A 20,074-nucleotide genomic window follows, 5' to 3' on the forward strand; every position below is an offset into this window, starting at 1 on the left:
TATAAGTAATTGGTTAAGACAACTTTTGACAAAGAACACTTCTTCTTTTTTGAGTTGTTTTTTTCTTCTTTTCTTTTAATCATTATTTGAAATCACATTTTCACTCAAGAGGTTTTTTTTTTTGTTTTCATATAAATTTTTATTATTTTTTTTTAATGAAAAAAAAAGGAAATGAAAATAATGTGGGTTATAACTGAGATTGAATTGAAAAGTTTTTTGAGAAAACAATTTTGTTTTGACATTTTGAATATAACTTCAAGTTGAGTGAAATTTTGTACATGAATGATGGTTGGTTGTGATGCATTAAGTGACATTTGAATTGTGTGGAACGTATTAATTTTTTTTTGGCTCGATCCTTGAATACAAAAGGTCTGAATCGTATAATGTATATAAAGAAAGGGAAATGAATATTTTTTTTTCGATAAAATAATGTTTGTGGAACGTATTTCAAAGTAACAAAAGGTTGTGGATAGTTGTGGAATGTATTGAGTCTTCTTATGTTTTTACCTTCTGGCTTCAAAAAGAGTTACTTCCTTGCAATTGAAAATAAATGCTTGAATATATCCTTAGGCTTGATTCGGAACAATTGTGGAACATATTCATTTATATAGCTTTCCAAAAGATCAGCACTAAATTTAGAATCAGAAAAGTCACGCCTGGACTTCAGAATCAACTTTTTTCTATATATCCAGCATTGTGGAACGTATTTACAAATAATAAGTTGAATAATAAATACTTGTGGAATGTATTTAATTTGCATTTGTATATTATTTTCTTGAATTTAAATGGCTCGAAATTTATTCTTACTTAAATTTTGATAGAAACTTCTGGTGGAATAAAAAATGAATACGTTCCACAGAATATATTTTATCATTTAACTAATTTCTGAATAAGAAGCTTTAGAGATCCAAACACAAAATTGAATAAATTTCAATTTTAGAAGAACTTAGCTAATTTTTAAGTGATTTTAAAGTGTTTGGAAGACATAAGAAAGGAATTTGTCCAAACAAAGTTTTCTTACTTTAAGAAAGTCACAAAAAAAAAAAACTGAAGATGAAATTTTAATAGCATAAAAGTCCACTTGGAAAAAACAAACTTTGCAAAGTACTTACCCAAACCCTCAAGAAAAAAATAACGAAAACAACAAAATTAATTGCCAACAACTACTTAAACAACAAAATTCCATAATTTCTCTTATTCTTCCACTTTACTCTCGCCCAACTAAAGTAGGTTCAAGTAAGTAAGGGTACCTGTCTGTTGCGGTAGACCAAATCAGCTTATAACATAAAATCCCCATATTAATTTCCCGTCGGGAAAATTTGAGAGAAAAAACAAAATAAATGCCAAAAAAATAAAAACAAGAAAACCATCAACCCTCCTCAGCCATCGTTTTAATCATAACAAAGCGTATTACACTTCATAACATTACATTACACTTACTACCAACAAAAAAATAAAAAAAATTAATACCCCAACCCGACAAGTGGATCCCCCCAGTTGTTCTTGAAGAGCCTTTCCCTGACGAACTCTCTCTAGCTCTTTAAAAAAGCTGTTAAAGGGCATATGTCGAGAGTTCTTTTATTTTTCAACAAAAAATATGAAATAAAAGCCACTTCCACACCATGAATGAGAGACGGAACAAACATCTTCTTCTTTTTTTGTCCCGCAAATTTTGTTTCCACCCAAAAAGAAGTGCAGATTTTTCATTATAACTCAAGCCTCAGCCCTCTCAAGTCTCGCAGTCTTCAACCGCCTTTATTTTTTTTTTTTTCTTCCCTACAATCTATTTTGTAACTTCCTCTTCCCATTCACTTGCGTTACAAAATATTAAGATACAAAGACAATAATTGAACGTTACTTAATAGCTTGTAGAAAGACTCTACAAGGCAACAACAACGCAACGTTGAGGACTTGCCTTTGCCTTGCCTGGCTTGGCTTGGCTTTGCCTTCGTATGCTCATGGCTCGTTGTTTAAATGGTTGCAAGAGACGAAAATATGAAAAATTATGACAACATTATTCATAAATTGTTTAAGACAATGAATAAAAGTGTGAGTGTGTGAGAGAGAAAAAGGAGGGAAAAATGTATGTAGGGAACATTGGTTGGGTCCTAAAGGCATTCAATGCTGCCGCCATAAATGGCACCCATTCTCCACTTCTTCTTTATACATCCACTCTTTTAAAAACCCACAGACTCGTCTATAGCCCCCGAGCTTTTGCTAAAAGAAGCCAAAAAGCTATTATGCGGTACACCATGTTAGTTGGCGGTGGTTTTTCAAAAAGGCTCCATATTCTGTTCAAGCATTCACAAGAGGCGTCAACTACCACCAACCAACAACAACAAAAAACAACAACAAAAACGACAAGAATGACAGCAAAACGATGATGATGACTATACAACGACTTTGACTAGGACTTAGGACGACGACGACGGGGAGTACTTCCGGTTGTAAACATTCTTGTATTTGTGTTAGAAATTGTTCAGCAATAAAACGGGTTAAGGACATGAACTCTCTCAAACATAAGTCAAAGGACACTCTCATCTACATGATTTTGTTGTGTTGTGTTATGTGATACTCTGGTTTTCTTTTTATATTCTTTCCTTGTTTTTTTTTTTATTGTAGAAGGCCTCTATAAAAAATTTGCCTTCTTTCTAATCGATTCAGGACGTGTCAAACTGTATTCGACTATACTGAAACATTGAAAAAGGTTACGCAATAAAAATAAAATTTCATTTTTATGACACCCCGCAGGATATTCAGAGGTCCATTTTGGATTTTTTTTTTTTAAATTCTTGGACAGGACTAGGAATTTTTTGAAGAGAATTTATATTAAGTTAATCTTTTCGAATTTGCAGAAAATAAAAGGTATGCACTTAAAAAATTCAGAGAAAGAATCCTAAGGACTTGCAGACAAGAAAAAAAATATTTGATAAAATTAATGATGGACAAAATCCTATCAAATATTTAAAAGGATATCTTGGCTTTCTTTTTTTTTTCAAAACAATTTTAACGATTATACTCAAATCAAGAGAAGAAAAAATCGATTTATTATCCTTCACCAGATCCAAGGATATCGTCATTATCAACAGAAAAATCAGCGAAATTTTGATGTTTTCTTTTTGATTGTATGATTGTGTGTGCCTTTTTTTCGATTTATTCGTCCTTTTGCGTGTATATTTGCACAATTTAATCCTTTGAAAGCAATGTTCAAGCCCTAAAGGCATATTTTTTTTTCTTCCTGTTATTTTGATCACTAGCACACGAGTGAGAATGTCCTTAATTCGATAAAAGTGGCAACACAAAAGAAATGGCTTTGAAAAAAGGGGCAAAGGGAGAATAACATTAAAAAAGTAGCTTGCATGAAAAAAAAAATAATACAAAAAAAAAAAAAATAATGCAAAGTAGAAAATCCCTTTTTTATGCTTTATTGAAGGCAGGAAGGATATTCCCCTAAAGGCAATTCTAACATTATACACATATCTAAGTCTAAGGTATATAGTATCAAAAGACATGAGGTGTGTATAAAAAGTTGAGGCTTTCAAAGAAGAAGAAGAAGAAGAAAAAGGAAACGTTTACTCATTTGTGTTGTTAGTTTCTGGCAAAAAAAAAAAAAAAATAACTTGTTGTTGCTTCTAGTCTTTATCTAGTCTACCATCATCAGCTTCAAAGATGATGCTTTTTATAGACTTTTTTTTTTCTTCTCCTTGGTCTTTTGATATGGTGATATGTTATATCTTTTTTTTTTCATTTTATCCTGAGGATATATCAGAAAAAAAAATAAATTACACAGAAGCACAACATTATTGATATGTAAAGAGATGTTATCACTTGTGATTGATGTTTGAACTAAGGGGAATTGATTTTTGTTTATTTTTCAAATTTAATGTGTGCAAACTGATAGTGAACATTGAATTCCTTTTTGAGTTTATTATTATGATATAGAGCTAAGGAGGGGGTTAAATAGGTATTTTTGATGGAATTTTATGAGATAGGAAGCAAAGATAAAGAAAATAGAAAGAATTTTTAGGAATGAAGCACATTTTTTTTTAAAGAATGTGCTACAAGTTCTTTGGCTTAAAAAAAAATATATATAATCTTATAGAAAGTGAAGAAAAGTTTTTTATTGAAAAATATACTTCCATTGACTAAATGAAGCACATTGTTCTCTTTGAAATGTGCTAAAATTTCTGAAAAACTACTAATTTTCCATTTCATCACAAACTACAGAAAACAATTTAAAATGAATGATGTAAGATTTTTGTTTTCTCTCTTTCATTAAATAAGGAAGCACATTGTTGTTTTCAAAAAGTGCTTATATTTTTTCAAAGAAGCACATTTTGAATCGGAATTTTATATTGTTTTATCTAAATTCAGCCAAAATTAAGTAAATAATGTGATTTTTCATTAAAATTTAAAATATTTGCTGAAGCACATTTATGTCTTCAAAAAAGTGCTTCATGTGAGTGCTAACTCCTCAATCGGACCACAAAAAAACTGGAGCCCACGCATGTACTATTTTCAGATATTTCAATAAACAATATTTTTTCTATTTTCCCCCAAACAGATGGTTTGAAATGAAAGTATAGTGTTTTGTATTTCTAAAATGTGCTTCAAAACTCGTACATATAAAAAATCTCTCAAAATGCTTTTCTATTTTAAAAAACCCTCATGCAAATAAGTTTAAAAACAATTTTTTTTTTCTACCCATCGAATGCAGTAGTGTAGTAAACCATGATACAAAACTTCTTTCAACACCATGTCAACATGGGTTGAAAAACTTTTTGCTTATCGACAAAGCTACTTCAAAGTTTTAATCCATTTTTATTTTTTTTTTTTTTTCTGTTTGTCCTTCTAACTCCTGAGTGTATATAATTCCCACAAACCGATAAAATGACTTTTGAAAATTAACTTTTTGCGGATATCCACGAAAGCAATAATGAATCAACTCTCTCCCACACACAACAACTGGTGTGAAATAAATTACAAAAAAAAAACAACAACAACAAATAAACAGAATCAAGGATTTAGATAAAAAAAAAAAATCAATACCTACAGATCCTTCGTCCTTATTAGGAAACACTCTTACTGCGATATACTTTTTTCCAATTGAGGATTTTTTTTTTTAAATTCGAAAGTAATATTTATTGTGTCATTGGCTTTTGCTCGTTATCCCTAAAAACAATTGTTTACTTCAACATTGGTTTTGTTGTTTTTTTTTTGGCTTTAGATATATATTTTTTTTTTTTGTTTTAGTCCTTAAAAGAATGAAGAAGTAGGTTTTTAAGAGGATTTTTTTTTCTTTTTTTTTTTTTTTTGGTTTCAAGTCAAGACAATATTTTTGTGGGAGTTTGTGAACCATCATCAACAGAAAGTGAAGAGGAATTCCACTTCAATTAATTTTGAGTTGACAATTTCTTCAAGAAAGATTGTGCTTTTTTTTTTCTTCATTGATTTGATTGAAAGCAAATTTTCTTATTTGTTTTTTTTTTTTTTTTTTTTTTTGTTTTTGAGTAAAATTGTTGTGCGCAGATAAAAAAGTAAATAAATTAAAGATAAATGAATTATTATTCCTGAAAATGATGATGATGAATACCAACTTGATTTTGAAGAATTCTAAGAAAAACAACAAAAATTCTTCAAAAATTTTCTTCCAATTTGTCAATTTGTTTGTTTTAATTTTGTCATTTTTAAAATTTTTTGGATTTCTTGGAAATATAATCAGCGGTTGTGATATTAATAAATTTTTGTTATATAATATTATTTGTCTAAGAAGGAGGCTGAGAATAAAGCAATTTAACTTAAGAAGCACATTTTTTTATGTAAAAAAGTGCTTAAATTTGACTTACCTAAAAGAATATAGTTGGAAAATCAAAAAGATTGTAATAAACACATTTTTTACGGAAAATTTTTGGCATATATTTTTACAAATAGAAGCACATTTGCATTTTTATAAAATGAAAACAGACCTAGGGGAAAAAAAATTTTTTTCGAAACTTGGTACCTAAAAACTCGGTTCAATTTGAATATTTTGCCTGTTAAATTTTCTGAACATTTATTATTCCGAGGAACCAGTTTATACAACTAGATCGACAGTAGCAAAACATTAACAAGCTCTTCGTTGTCAAAATAAACATTTTAAATTTTAAATTAAAGACCTTCTGTTTAAATTAAAAAAAAAAAGATTTTCTAATAAATTTAAAACCATAAATTATTAATTTAAAAATCAATAAATTAAATATTCATGACAACATTAAACAAAAAAATAAAAACACATAACCCAAATTATAATTCAAACACTATAATTATTATAATAAGATCAACATTTTCAAAAAAAAAATACATATTTAATATTTCTATTAGTGAATAAAAATTAAACCAAACAATGTCATAAATCTTAACCCTAAGGCTTTAAAAAATATTCAATTTTCCACAAAAAAAAAAAACAATAAATATATTTAATTAAAACATGAAAACTTTGTCGATAAAAAAAAAATCCAGTAAGCTTTGCATAGCTAATTAAATGTTTTTTTTTTTTTAATTTTTTGGTTAAAAAAACAAAACAGGTTATTTTCCATGAGTTTTTCGATTTAATTAAAATAAATTTAAGATTCAATAAAAATATTTAGTTTTTAAATTGCCACCAAATTAAAAATGCATAAAAAAAAACACATTCAACTGAATGTAATCACTTGCATTATGACTATCAACTATGTATATCTCGATTAATTTATCAATGAATTTCAATTAGTAAATCGGTTAAAATCTCTCAATTAATTGTTTTTTATTTCTCTCTTTTTTTTCATGTAAATTGAAAAATTATTTTCCAGTTAAAAAAAAAAAAATATCATGAATATAATAGAAAAAAAAAAAAAAAAATGTATCTAATTTTAATCGGATATAGATACAAATGCTATGTAGACTTTTAATCTTCTTATCGTGTCGTGTCGGCTTTAACCTTTAAGAATACAATGAAAAAAAAAAAAAAAAAATATAACATAAAAACGTTTCACAACTTGTCACAAAAGAATCTATACCCATGGATATGTTAATTTGTTGTAGTTAAGCTTTAAGAGTGTGGGCATTCATGTCTTGAAAAATTAAAAAAAAAAAAAATCGTACCACTTACATAAATTTCTTATTTGTTTTTAATAAACCCGCGGATTTATTTTCTTTGTAGACAACTATCTCTTAAAGAGTTAAGACAATAAAAGATCGTAAAATCACCATGACAATAATAAATCTTTAAACTTTATAACAAAAGCAACAGACAAAAATGATGATATATTTAAATTAAAATTATATCACACAAATCTTGAATTGGATTTTTTTTTTTTAGATTTTTGTGAGCCCTCATGATGGCCTTAAAAAACGCCTATTTGTCTTGTTTACATGTCGTCTGAATCTTATACAAAAAACAGAAACAAATACAAAGCTATTTGAACTAGGTCTTTAAAGACTGGAAAAGCGAAAGTTATAAGCTTCTTTTTTCTCTAGAGATCTGTAAAATATCGATTAACACACTATTTTTAAGTGTTGAATAGATTTTTCTGTATAGGAAAAATATACTTTCATCGATTAATTCCACAGCTATTGAAAGAATACTTCCTCATTATAATTATTCACCTGTTTTTTTTTTTTATATCATTTTGTTTAAGTCAAACTAATTAAAAATTTATAACTATGCCCTATCTTCATGAATCAGTGTAAACTCGTAAAATATAATACTTTGTGATCATAAAATATATCTCATCGTATTTTTTTTTTTTTTAAACCTATTTCATGCAGAGTTTTCTTTAGTTGATTAGCATATATAAAAGATGCATTTAAGACCTCACAAGTTGATTAATTTTAAAGCAACAAACAAGATGTAAATTATATAGAAAAACAGAAATGAAATATGAAACATTAAAACAAAAAATTGCATAAAATATAAATTTATTTTTTTTTGTTTTTTGTTTTGTTTTAATTTAATATTTCCGATCATTATTTGAACCCACAGATTTGGTAGAATTTGACGGAAAAAGAAATTAGATATGCTTTTTTGGCTATGAATTGTTTGTATACTTTTTCTCAAAAGCAAATTAGAAAAAAGATAGGTATCACAAGAAAAACTTAAGAATTTCTTTTATCACAGAATTAGTTACGGGAAATTAATGATATCACAGGATTTTGTGATAATTATAATTAAGATATTACAAAACATGGTGATATCACAATTGTCTTTTGCAAAAATGTTTTATCACAAACGCATTGTGATACTTCATCTAAGGAATAAGTTTATCGCAAAGATTTATGAAGAATTACAGTGGTATCACAATTTAAAAAGGTATCACAAGAAGATAGATCAGTTTTCACTGTTTTGTCTAATTTTCTCGAAGGATTTTATAAATATCACAAGAAATGAACAAAAGAAAACACTCTATCACAAGAATATTAAAACTTAAAACATTCTGTGATAAAAAAAACTTAGGTTCCAACTGATCACAATTTATTGCAATCATTAAAAAAAAAGCATCACAAAAGGTTCAAACAAGATTTTAGCAATTAAATTATAAATAATATCACAAGAATTTGAGTCCGAAATTTCCAATTTCCAATGCAAAGTTAAAGCTTCTATGATATAAAATACTAAATTAAATAACACATTATTTTTTTATTTTTTCATTTTGTTATAGTTTCTAGAATTTAAAATTAAAAGAATGAGAAAAAATACCAAACTTTTCAAATGAAAAAAAAAGAGATAAAACTATTGCATCCATGGATAAAGTTTTTGCACGTAAATAAATTTTAAACGAATAATAAAAAAAGATGATAACATGAAATGAGATTTTTATTCTGAAAACAACATTAAAATTCTATGTTTTTTTTTTTTTTTTGTGGTTTGTTTTTCATATATAAGACAAAAACATCATAATAATGACAGAAATATACTCTACTCTCGAAAGAGGATATAGAAAAAGGAAAAAAACAACACAAAAAAGTGTTATGGTGGTTCATATCCTGTGTGTTTGAAAAAAAAAAAAAACATAACATAAAAAATGCAGTCATCATAATCACACACAATCATATCCTTGTGTGTTCCAAGTAGGTCTTTAGGGCATTGCAATCACACATATTTTTACACCAACAACAATTTTCTATTAAAAGATTAAGTTTTCACAAAAAAATAAAATATAATACGAAAATTTAATATCCTCATATCGTCGAGACGGAAAAATATGAATAAATCATTTTATTATTCAGTTTTGTGCAGTATTCTTTTATTTTTTTTTTTTTTTTGTTCTTCTTGTATTATATCCTTTTGCAGAGGATCCATGATGATGATTGTATGTGCTTTTTGTTATTTGTGGAAAGAGATTCAGTCTCAAATGTGGGTCATATTTTGGAGTGAATGACTGACTCCTTGTTCTTTTTCGTTTTCAAAAAAAAAAAAAAAAAAAAAACAGTCAGATATGATTGTACTACACTCCTACTGTCTTTCATCGTCCTTTTGTCCTGATGTGTGTGTGTATATATGCGTGGAAATATTGATCCAATTGCAGGAATGACACAGGACATATACAACGAGAGCATAACGAGTCTACATGGTTGGGAAAATTCAATTTTGGAATGAAACTCTGTTCGATTTTTTTTTTTTTTTTTTTTTTTTCTAAGAAAAATCCTGTAAATACAGGACTTATGCAGATTGGAAATGTTTCATGTTCTATTTTCCTGACAGTTGGGTATGAGTGTTTTTTTTTATTTCTATTAAGGGGCATGTGAATCCTGTCCTCAATTGATAAGATGATCCTTGTCTAGACTTTATTTTTACAGGTTTTCTCTAAGTTAATTACCTAAATACTATTTTTATTTTTTCTTCTCAATTAAAGAATTTTTTTTTTCTTAGTGAAAGTGTTGAACTGAAGAGTTTTTATCCTTCTTGAAGGAAGAAAAAAAAATCTAACGAAAAAAATCGAATTCAGTTGAGAGGCGATTAACTACTCAAGATTTTTAATGAAAAATATTACTCGAGTGCAATAGTTTCGCGTAGGGCTCTTCAAACTTTATATAATTTTTTTTTTTTTTAAGACACTCGAGGGGTTACTTTGAAGTTTGGAGAATTTTTTGATTAAATTGAAAATAAGTTGAAAATACTTTTTTTTTCTACTTGAAGTTTGAAGAGAAAAATATTGAACAAAAATTATTTTTTAGACTAAATTAATCATGTAACTCTAGAAAAGAATTCACAAAATCGTCCAGAAAAATATTAGTGCCTTTTCATTTTGATTCATAAAAAAAAAGACTCCAACCAACAATTCTCCGAAAAAAAAAATGACATTCTGTTTCATTAATAAACTCATATTTCCCAGCCACTTTAATGCACATTAAACCAATTTTTATTTATACGTAATATCTCACAGTTTTTTTTTTTTTTATTTTTATACCTGTGCAAATTCCATTAAATTTTTCAGGCCTACGACATAGCAGACATTTTTTTTGTTTCATGGAACAAAAATATTATTTTTTTAAAAATGGCAGAAAAAAAATTAAATAATAATAAAAAATAATCTGGTTAATTTACAACAGTGTGTCTCCATTTAAGTCGATATTAACCACAGGTATAAAAACAAAAAAAAAAAAAACAAAAAAAAAGATAAAAAGCCACACATCCTTCGTGAACCTGGATATTATAGGTAATTTTAAATTTTACTTAAATTTTTTTTTTATTTTTAATAAGCTGACAATATTTTTTTTTTTTTTTTTTTTTGAAGAATTTCATGTGGGAGGTTGTTTTCAAATTAAAACAAAATTATGTAAATAAAGTTGCCAATTAAAAATTCATAGCAAAAATAAAAAAAAATACAAAAATAATAATAAACATCATTTCGTAATAACATCTGTCTGATGGAAAAGTGGTAGAAAGTGATTATAATCTTTCACACTATGTATATAGTTAATGTATTTAAAAGTTTGTTTTTAAATATTATTTTTAAATATATATAAATATAAATACAATTAAGTAGTGGTTTCATATTGTCATGATAAGCTTAATTGTATTGTGATTGATTATAATAAAGATATACATTTTGAATTTTTTCAATAAATTTTATTTTTTTTTTTTTTTTTTTTTCAGAAAAAAAAACTCATGAAAAACACCTGTTAGGGGTAAGTGGCTTTTTATTAATTTTTAAAATTTACATAAAAGACAGAAATTCTTGGAAGAATATATTAATTTAATATTTGAAAAATTTCACATTGGGCGCCAATTTATTAAAAACTTCTGATTTTGTTGTAAACCAAATTAATTTTTTCAATAAAAAATCAACAATAGAGTCTTCACGTTGGGCGCCAGTCAATTTTTTTTTTTTAAAGGAACGTAATTGTTTTTGTTAGTTTGTTATGAGAGGTAGATTCGTCTAAAGTCCATGTGTTGTAGGGTATTGAATTATGTTTTGCAAGTTTCAAGTTGGGCGCCACTTAAGTGAAACTTATGATTCTGTAAATTTGAACATGCTTGTATGCAAAAATTAACACAAAGCAAATGTTATTTCACTTAAAATTGTTAAATTAAGTTGAGTTGAGTAGATTAGGCGTTGAGCGTAAAAGTGGCGCCCAACGTAAAACACAACAAGAATTAATTTTCATTCTAAATGTGCCAATAAAAACTGTACAGTATCAATTCAAAGGGTACACATTTCGATATAATATAATTTAAATCACACAATAATATGAAGGTGATTTTTTTTGCAAACCTTTCATAGAAAATAAAGGATAGAAGAACAAAAAAAAAGGTTTTCCTAAAATTGTTTGTAAGTGTTCGCATTCCTAAATCTTTTTTCCATCCGTTTTTCTAAATTTCCCTTTGAATTGGTATTTTTCTTTTTTTTTTTAAATTGATTGAATTGTATTTATTTTCATTTGAAATTATTTTAATTTATCTACCACAAAAAAAAAAAAAACAAAAAAATATTGTTTTTGATATTAAATTAAGAATTTAATAAAATAATATCAAATTCAATTGAAAAAAATGTACTCATCTCTTTTTGCACATAAATTCAATTCATCATCAAAAAGAGAAGGAACAAAAAAATTTGTTACATGAAATCCTGTGATGATTTCATGGGATTTACAACCATTCACTTGTTGGCAATTTTTTTTTGATATATTTTTTTGTTTTTATTTTGAGGTTTTTTAACAGAAAGAGATTAAATGGGCGTACAAAAAAGTAATAAAATTTTGTATTTTTCATAAATGTTTTTTTTTTTTCTTCTCTTGTAAATACATAAGTAGGTTAAAATTGAAAACCGAATATAATTGAACAAAACAAACAAAAAAAAATATAAAAGGGGAGAGGGGGAGGTAAGGAAAAATAACAATATCCAACAATTTATGAACAAAAATATTGAGTGGATTTTTTATTCAAATCGAAAAATAAAATACAATGAGTTAGATGTATATTTTTGTTTGTGATATTTAATCCATTTGAATTTTTTAAATCAATCAATCTACCTGGAATTATGAAGCACATTTTTTTGTACCTAATAGATTTAAAAATTTTATTTAATTTTTCTGTGTTTGATTGGTTGAAGTTACATTGTTTTGTTTACTTGTTAATTGCAAAAAATGTGCAACAATATTCACATGTTTGAAAAATCGAGTTAAACAACAAACCATTCAAATTATTGTTAAATCTATGGAGCACATTTCAAAAATTTAGTTCGGAATTCTTCACTATCAAACTATTCATACAATTTGTTTCCATTATTATTTGTTATTTTCAAAGTTATAGAGATTTAAAATGAAAAGTTTTTCATGCAAAGTGTTGAAAACGGACTAAAAATCTGCAGCACATTTCAATAATTCATAAGTTTTGCTTCCAAATCGGTCAGATTTAATTTAAAATATGAAAATTAATTTTTTCTTTGAATATGAACACAAATGTCCTGAGCATAAGTTAGTAATATCCTTTTAAAATTCTAAAAGGCTCAAGGATTATGTGTTTGTGGGGGGGGGGGGGAGGGGAGGAAGGGTTCAGAAAGCCCTTGAGTACATTTTCTTAGGAAAAATGCTTCTTCTGATCAAAAACATCAAGTAGACCTTCTCAATCAGGTTTATTTGCAGGTTAAATGGTTTCATAAATGACTGCACTTATATGCATTTCTTGATAAATTCTCTAAGAAACTTTATGATGTTTTGGACTTGAATAATAATTCTATAAATAAAATTCAATTTATATTTCTATATGATTTCTTTTGAATCTTCTACAAACTTTAACTCGCCTTTACTCTCATCCATATATAAAATAAACATAAAAAGGATATTTTTTTTTGTATAGAAAATCCTTTTGTCTGCTTTCGACATTTATTTCTATTATTCATGTACTCGAATATGTTTTTTTTTTTTTCATCTCTTCTCTCTATTTGATCATATATATTTACCTGCCACCTTTTGTATTTTTTCTGTATTTTTTCTATTTTCCTATCATTCAATTTGAGATGAACGAAAATTCTTCCTTTTTTTTGGAATCTGCCAAAAACTTCAACTCAAGAACCCATCATGGGAATATTTTTTTTTTTTTTTTTTTGAATTTGTCTTGAATTTTATTTGTGTTTTGTAGCAAAACAAAAAAAAAAAAAAAAACTTAAGTGAGGGTAAAATAAAACTCCAATAAAAAGAATCTAAAAAAAGAAAGGATGCGAATATCCTGAATCAATTTTTCAAGACCGTAGAGAAAAAAAACCATATCATGCGAACGAACGACTAAAGTCAGCTTAAATAAAAATCAATAATACACGAGAGTAGAAAAGATAGAGCTTGTGATAGCAAAAAAATGGGGGGGGGGGGCGGAATGGGTGCTAGTAGTGTTGGTGTGTGGTGAGATGATGTTGGGTAAAGGATATTTTTACTTCTTCGTGGTTTTGTGTTTTCTTCTTGGTTTAGTTTTTTTTTTTTTTTTTTCTTGTACATTGTCGTACGTATAAAAGTCCTAGAGATCCTAGAGAGATGAATAAATAGGTGTATACGTGTCTGCTTTGTTTGATGATGATGATGATGCAGTAGAGGATTCCTTGGTCTTCCTTTTCTAACACTATAATAGTAATTCATCCTTGAAGCGAATGCGTGCGTAACGACGTTGAGTTATAAAATAAAGTTACAAAAAAAAAAAAAAAATGGTCGCCGGAGAATGATGTATTTATATCTCGACTCCTTTTTTTTTTTTTTGTTAGGATTACGACTATCATGGTGATGATGAAGAAGATGGGTCTTGAGTTTTTCTACAAAAAAAAAAAAAAAAGACCATGGTTGGCACAGAGATATTGGCGTTAAATGAATGAAAAACGTTTTTTCATCTTGTCGTCTTCGTCCTTTTTCACTCTTTTTTCTCTTGGAAGGATTCAATGGAATTTATTCACATGTGTATGCGTGTTTGTCTGTGTTGGGCGAAGCGAAAGGGGGTGGAGATGTATAAATGTTGACCTAGTTTTATGTCATTGTCTTCTACTGTCAAGTGTACTGTACCTACTGCTCTGAATGCTCCTCTGCCATAGGGTAAGTAGTCGTCACTATAGTCGTATAGTATACATATGTCTGTGTCTGTAATGTATATTTATATGGCACTATGCATAATTATCCGGTTGAGTACAGATTGCTGATGTGTTTTCGCAATGGGACAAAAATACACTTTTACATAGTATATTTCCATATGAATGAGCATTATGTTGTGTGGTGGTATAGCTACACTGTTGCGCTTTAAAAGCAACAATTTTTAATTACTGCAAGTAGTGGGTGCTATTTTATTGTTTTCCCAAGTTTTTTCCTCGAAGGCATTAAAAATGTTACACACATCATATGAAAAATGTGTTAATGCTTCTCTAGTTGATTGGATGGTTGTTTGTTTGTTTGCACAAGTCTTAGAAGTTCATATAATGAGGTGGGTTTTTTAAGTTGAAAAAGACTATTGAGAACAAAAAAATCAGGGTCGAATGTATAGAAATGGATGTATCTTTCACAATTTTATAGAAAAAGTCTTAGTATGACATATCAAATAAAAGGTCATTAAGCCATCTTTACAGAGAGTATAATAAATATATATTTTTCATAACAATTTTTTTCAATAAACTGGACCAAACATATTTTTTCAAAAAAAAAAAAAATATTTTTTTTTATTAATTTTTCAAAATGATCATACAAGATATTAATTTAATCAAATAAGAAGGCGTTACCAATTTAAACCCCCTTCAGTAATTTTTGTTTCCCCTCTGTTTGCATATTAATCTTTTCAATTTAACTGTGGTATTTCCTTTTTTCTAATAAACGACGATGATGTATATATTATTATTTCACTGACATAAGGCAGAGGTAGTGTATCATAAATCTATCATACTGAAAGCGAGTTACAGCTACAGGATCGGCTGTGTGCACAGAAACAACACAAATTTAAGTCACGATAAACAAAACTCTCGCGAAGCCACACACAATTTAAGTACACGCCTTTGGATATAATTTTTTGTTTTTTTTTTTTTTTTTTAACCCCGCATCATCATAGTCGTGTTTGTTTGAGCCTCTTTTGGCATCATATGTAATTTATACACTCAAAGAAATACTTTTCCTTTTCATTTAAAAAAAAAAAAAATTGAGTAGTTTTTTGCTTTATTTTTGTATTTGAGATATTTTTGATAAAACAATTTTATAAAATTTTTAAAGTCATCTTTTTCGATTGAAAATTAAATTGTCTAAAAAAATTTTCTTAATAAAAATTTTCAAATTTGGTTTAGTTTTTGAGTTATATAATAAAATTATTAAAATTTGACTACTTTTGGGAAGTTTTATTTTTTTTTTTTGTTTTAATTGAGTAATATCCAAAGTATGTTCTACTTCTATTCAATGAAATGATCTCCTCTAATATCATTTAAAAAAAAAATGGATATTATAGACCAAAAAAAAAAAAAAAAATTTTTATTTTTTTTTGTATTTTATTTTTTTCTCCTTTAAAGTTTTTATAGAATTTTCAGAAATATAAATTTGAATAGGAAATAAAAAGTGTCTTTATAGAAATTGTCAAATTCGGCTTAGTTGTCAAGTTATACCACCAAATATAAAATGGTTGTCATTTTGATAATTTTCAAAAAAAAATTTTTTTTTTCAAACTTCGTTTTTTTTTTTTTTTGAGTGTACCTCCATCAAAAAGATCAGAAAGAGTGTGTGGCGTGCCACGCCTCCATTTTTTTCCATCCATCCAACCACACACAAACATCTTGATATCCGCGAAAAAAAAAATATTTTTTTTTCTTGTTTGTCCTTATAGCGAAACGCCTTCCGCGCGCACAATTATTTATTTTGCCAGCACAAAGCAAAAACTCAATCAACAAGAGTACGCGAGTATCTCATATAGTAAACTATCTTTTAGAGGGATTGTGTGTGCAAACTGTGTGCTGTAGATACTTTTTGGCGGCATCTAATTGAGTCATTTTTACCAAAAAGCATGAGAGGATATACGATGAAGTTATCTGTGCTGTGAGTTGCTTTGCGTGTGGATCAACAGTGAAAAGATAGGGGAGTAGAAGGGAGGGGGAAGACTAAATAATTGCTATTTCTGACGATGTGATGGGCAATGGAAGAAAAAAAAAAAAAAAACAAAAAAAGAAGAAGAATAACCCAAGATGTGGTCTTCTTTCATAGTCTTCACACATGTTTAACATATTCAATGTGTGGAGCTGCAATTCATTATCTACTGCCTTCGACTCTCTTGTGATGCTTAAATAGGCTTTAAGAAAATATATCTATCTTAGTTTTTTTTTTTTGTGTTTTTTTTTTTTTTTAAACTCTGTGCGGTGTTTTAATTGCATCTTTACGCAAAATTGTGACATTTGATGGCAACGGGCAATTTGTCTTATTTGACAGACGCGTTGAGGCTGATGTGAGCAGGCTCTATATAAGGAGGAAAAAATATAGATTGGCTTAAAGAAGTGTATCTTCTGTGTGTGATGGAAAATAAGATAGATGTAAAAAGGATGGTGTTTCGAAGGCAAATTGCTAAATGCGAAAATGTAGTGATCAATCTTTTTTATATGGCTAGTGAGAGTGAATTAGTGAATTGGAGTGCCAGCAGGTTCGCAATATAGACCGGTTTTGTTTTTCATCATTTCTTGTTGTTTGGATTTTTTGCGGATTTTTGATATTTATAGGAATTGTGTTATTGATCTGTGATTAATGATTAAATGGCTTTCACCGGTTCAGTTTTTTACATTTTCAAGCTCTAAATAGTTAAATTCATAAGGATAACGTTGTATCTTCAATAATTTATTAACTTTAAATACCTACTACTTTGGAAAGACCCTTTTTCATGGGGTCCCACTAGGTTGCATCTTAGGACCACTTCTTTTTATTTTTATTTTATTTTAATTATTTCATAAATGTATTAAAAATTATCAAATTTTTACTTACTTCCACACAAATAGCGATGATATAAGTACGACTAGAACTAATAATAATGAAAATACAGCAATTATCGCCGATGTCTGTAATGATTGACTGCTATATAGACTAGCATCCAGAATCTGAAATTGAAAAAAAAAAAAAAAATTAGAAATTAGAAAAAAATATTAAAGGATTTTGCTTAATTTAAGAATTTATAAAAAAATTTTCACAAAACTTTCTATAAAAACATCCTTCCGAAGGATCCAAGTTTAATATTTTCCTTCCATGTGGCTATATAAAGGTTATTTAATATTTAGAAAACAAATATTCCTACTCCTACACACATTCATATTGATGGGAAAAAATAGCAAAACATGTGTGTATTTTGTAGAAAAGTTTCGAAGCCTATCGATTCATCATTCGATGCATATAGAATATATATAGGAAAATATAAACAAATTGTTTAACAAGGACGAAAAGGAGAATATTGAGATCCTTGTGTAGGTGGTTATAGTCAACGTCCATCCACAAGTTCAAAAACCCCAAAAACAAGGAGTCTCATTTCTATACCTACTACGAACATGATTTTCAACATGTTCAACTTTTGGATTAAAGCCACCTACTCTTTTCGATCGATGATGGTGATGATGATGAGGATGATGATTTTCAAGGATATTTTTTTAATATATGTTCGTATAGATAGATAAAGAGGGTGTGTATAGTCAAAGAAAAAAAAATCAATGCTACTATGCATATTGTACAGCATCTATATCTTCCTAGATACAAGATTCATTTTTTCCTACTTATTTTGTCTGCTTTTGCAATGAAAACTTCATGAATGCAGCAAAGTTGTGTTTATTTTTTTTTTTCTCAGTAAAAAAGATAGTCGATAATATTTTTTTTTTTTTTTTTTTTTTCATTTTAAATAAAAGTAAAAATTCATTTCGCATTTTCGTACAAATATGCAGCAATCAAATAAAATGAAAAAAAAAATAAAAACTTTTCAGAATGCATACAAAAAAAAAAACTTTCCCAAAATGAAATGCATTTAATTTAAAGAGAGTTTTTTTTTTGCTTTGCCAGCCAATAATGTAAAAACTTTTCCCAATGAATATATTTATTTTAATTATTTGTACAATTCAACTGAAAAAAAAAAAAAAATATCTGAAATATCAAATAAGGTCAATTTTTTTTGTTGGTACATTTGATAAAGAAAGAAAAAGTCTTTGTGATTGAACTTTTTTTGCCATCACTTTCAATATAAAGTTTGGAATTCAATATAACCTTCAGTCAACTACTACAACAGTTTTCTGTTGAATCAACATTGATTTTTATTTTTATTTTCGAATTTGTTTGACCCATGAAACTGTAATATCACAAGAATTGTTGTATTTCTGTGATATTTGGCTTTTCAGTCGGCCTTATGAGTCTATTATAGGTTTTTCAATTTGAGAGCTTTTTAATTAAAAAAAAAAAAAAAATATAACAGAAAATTGTTTGTGATATTTATAATATTGCTGTGATATGTGAATATATTCTTGTGATATTTTACTAATTCAACTAAAAACTTTACGAAAATTTGAGAAAAGAAATACATTCATCAATAAATAAGTATAAATTTCGTGATAATTGTGAAATTTCATCTTTTTGGCTTTTGATTTATACTCATACTGTGATACCCTGTACTAAATTATTTATTTTATATTTAAAATTGTGATACCTCATCTTTTTATGTTTGACATAGTCCAACTAATTACAAACTGTTTCATTTCCCCAGAAGAAAGTAATATCATTGTTTTTACACAATATTTTCTTTGTGATATTTTCTTGAATACAAAATTAATTAATTTGTTTTTCCTTTAAAAATTGCATTTTTGTTTATTCTATTCTAAAAAGAATAACAATACACTTCTAAGAACAAACTAGGTCAATATTAATTTAAAATTCTTTTTGTATTTTTCCCACAAAGCCCTACTTGATCATTAAAATGAAATAATACATTTTTCCCAGAAAAAAAAAAAGAAAAACAAATAATAATTCCATTGTGGTATTCTGACTTTAATTCATTTTGAAAAAAAAATGTAATTTTCTTAATTGAAATTCAATTCTCTTAAGCTCTCAAAAGAACATTGCTACGTTTTTAATTTTCATTTTCATTTTTACTTTGTTTCTAAATATAGTAGGTCAAAACTATAGTTTTTTCAACTTAAAAAAAAAAACAACAAAAAAAAATTAAAACTAACTTTCAACAAAAGAAAAACATAGCTCAAAAGAAAAAGTTCAAAACGGCGACGACGATAATATTACAAACAAAAAAAAAAAAAAGAAAAGAGTCTGTTGCAATTTCTATTTTATTTTTTTTTTTTCATTGAGTATTCTTAATGTGCAGCGAAAGCCAGTTGAACTATGGAAGGAGTCCTCAAAAAAAAAAAAAAAAAAAAAACAAAAAAAAATAAAAAAAAAAATTGCAGTTAAAGGACGAATTATTACCCTTAGTCTATTTCTCTTCTCATTTGCTCCCTCAATCGCAAAACTTATTGTAGATTTTTCTTTAATAAGTCTTTCAGACTTTCAGTCTTTTTTTGGTATTAATTTTTTTTTTTTTTTATTTTGCTCTCAAAAAATCTTTTCTGTCAGACTTATTATTATTATTATTATTTTTTTTTCTTACTTTGTC

At 27.2% G+C, this 20,074-nt stretch overlaps 1 protein-coding gene across 1 annotated transcript in view; it reads right to left on the reverse strand.

Moving 5' to 3' along the window:
- LOC129918352 (probable serine/threonine-protein kinase DDB_G0282963) overlaps positions 1–20,074 on the reverse strand; it is a 61,989-nt gene that overhangs the window by 13,142 nt on the left and 28,773 nt on the right. Inside the window, exon 3 of the mRNA XM_055998828.1 lies at positions 17,425–17,537. Within this exon, the coding sequence (XP_055854803.1) occupies positions 17,425–17,537 (113 nt within the window). The remainder of the gene's footprint in view (positions 1–17,424; positions 17,538–20,074) is intronic.

This window comes from Episyrphus balteatus, chromosome 4 (assembly GCF_945859705.1).
Source record: "Episyrphus balteatus chromosome 4, idEpiBalt1.1, whole genome shotgun sequence".
NCBI lineage: Eukaryota > Metazoa > Arthropoda > Insecta > Diptera > Syrphidae > Episyrphus > Episyrphus balteatus.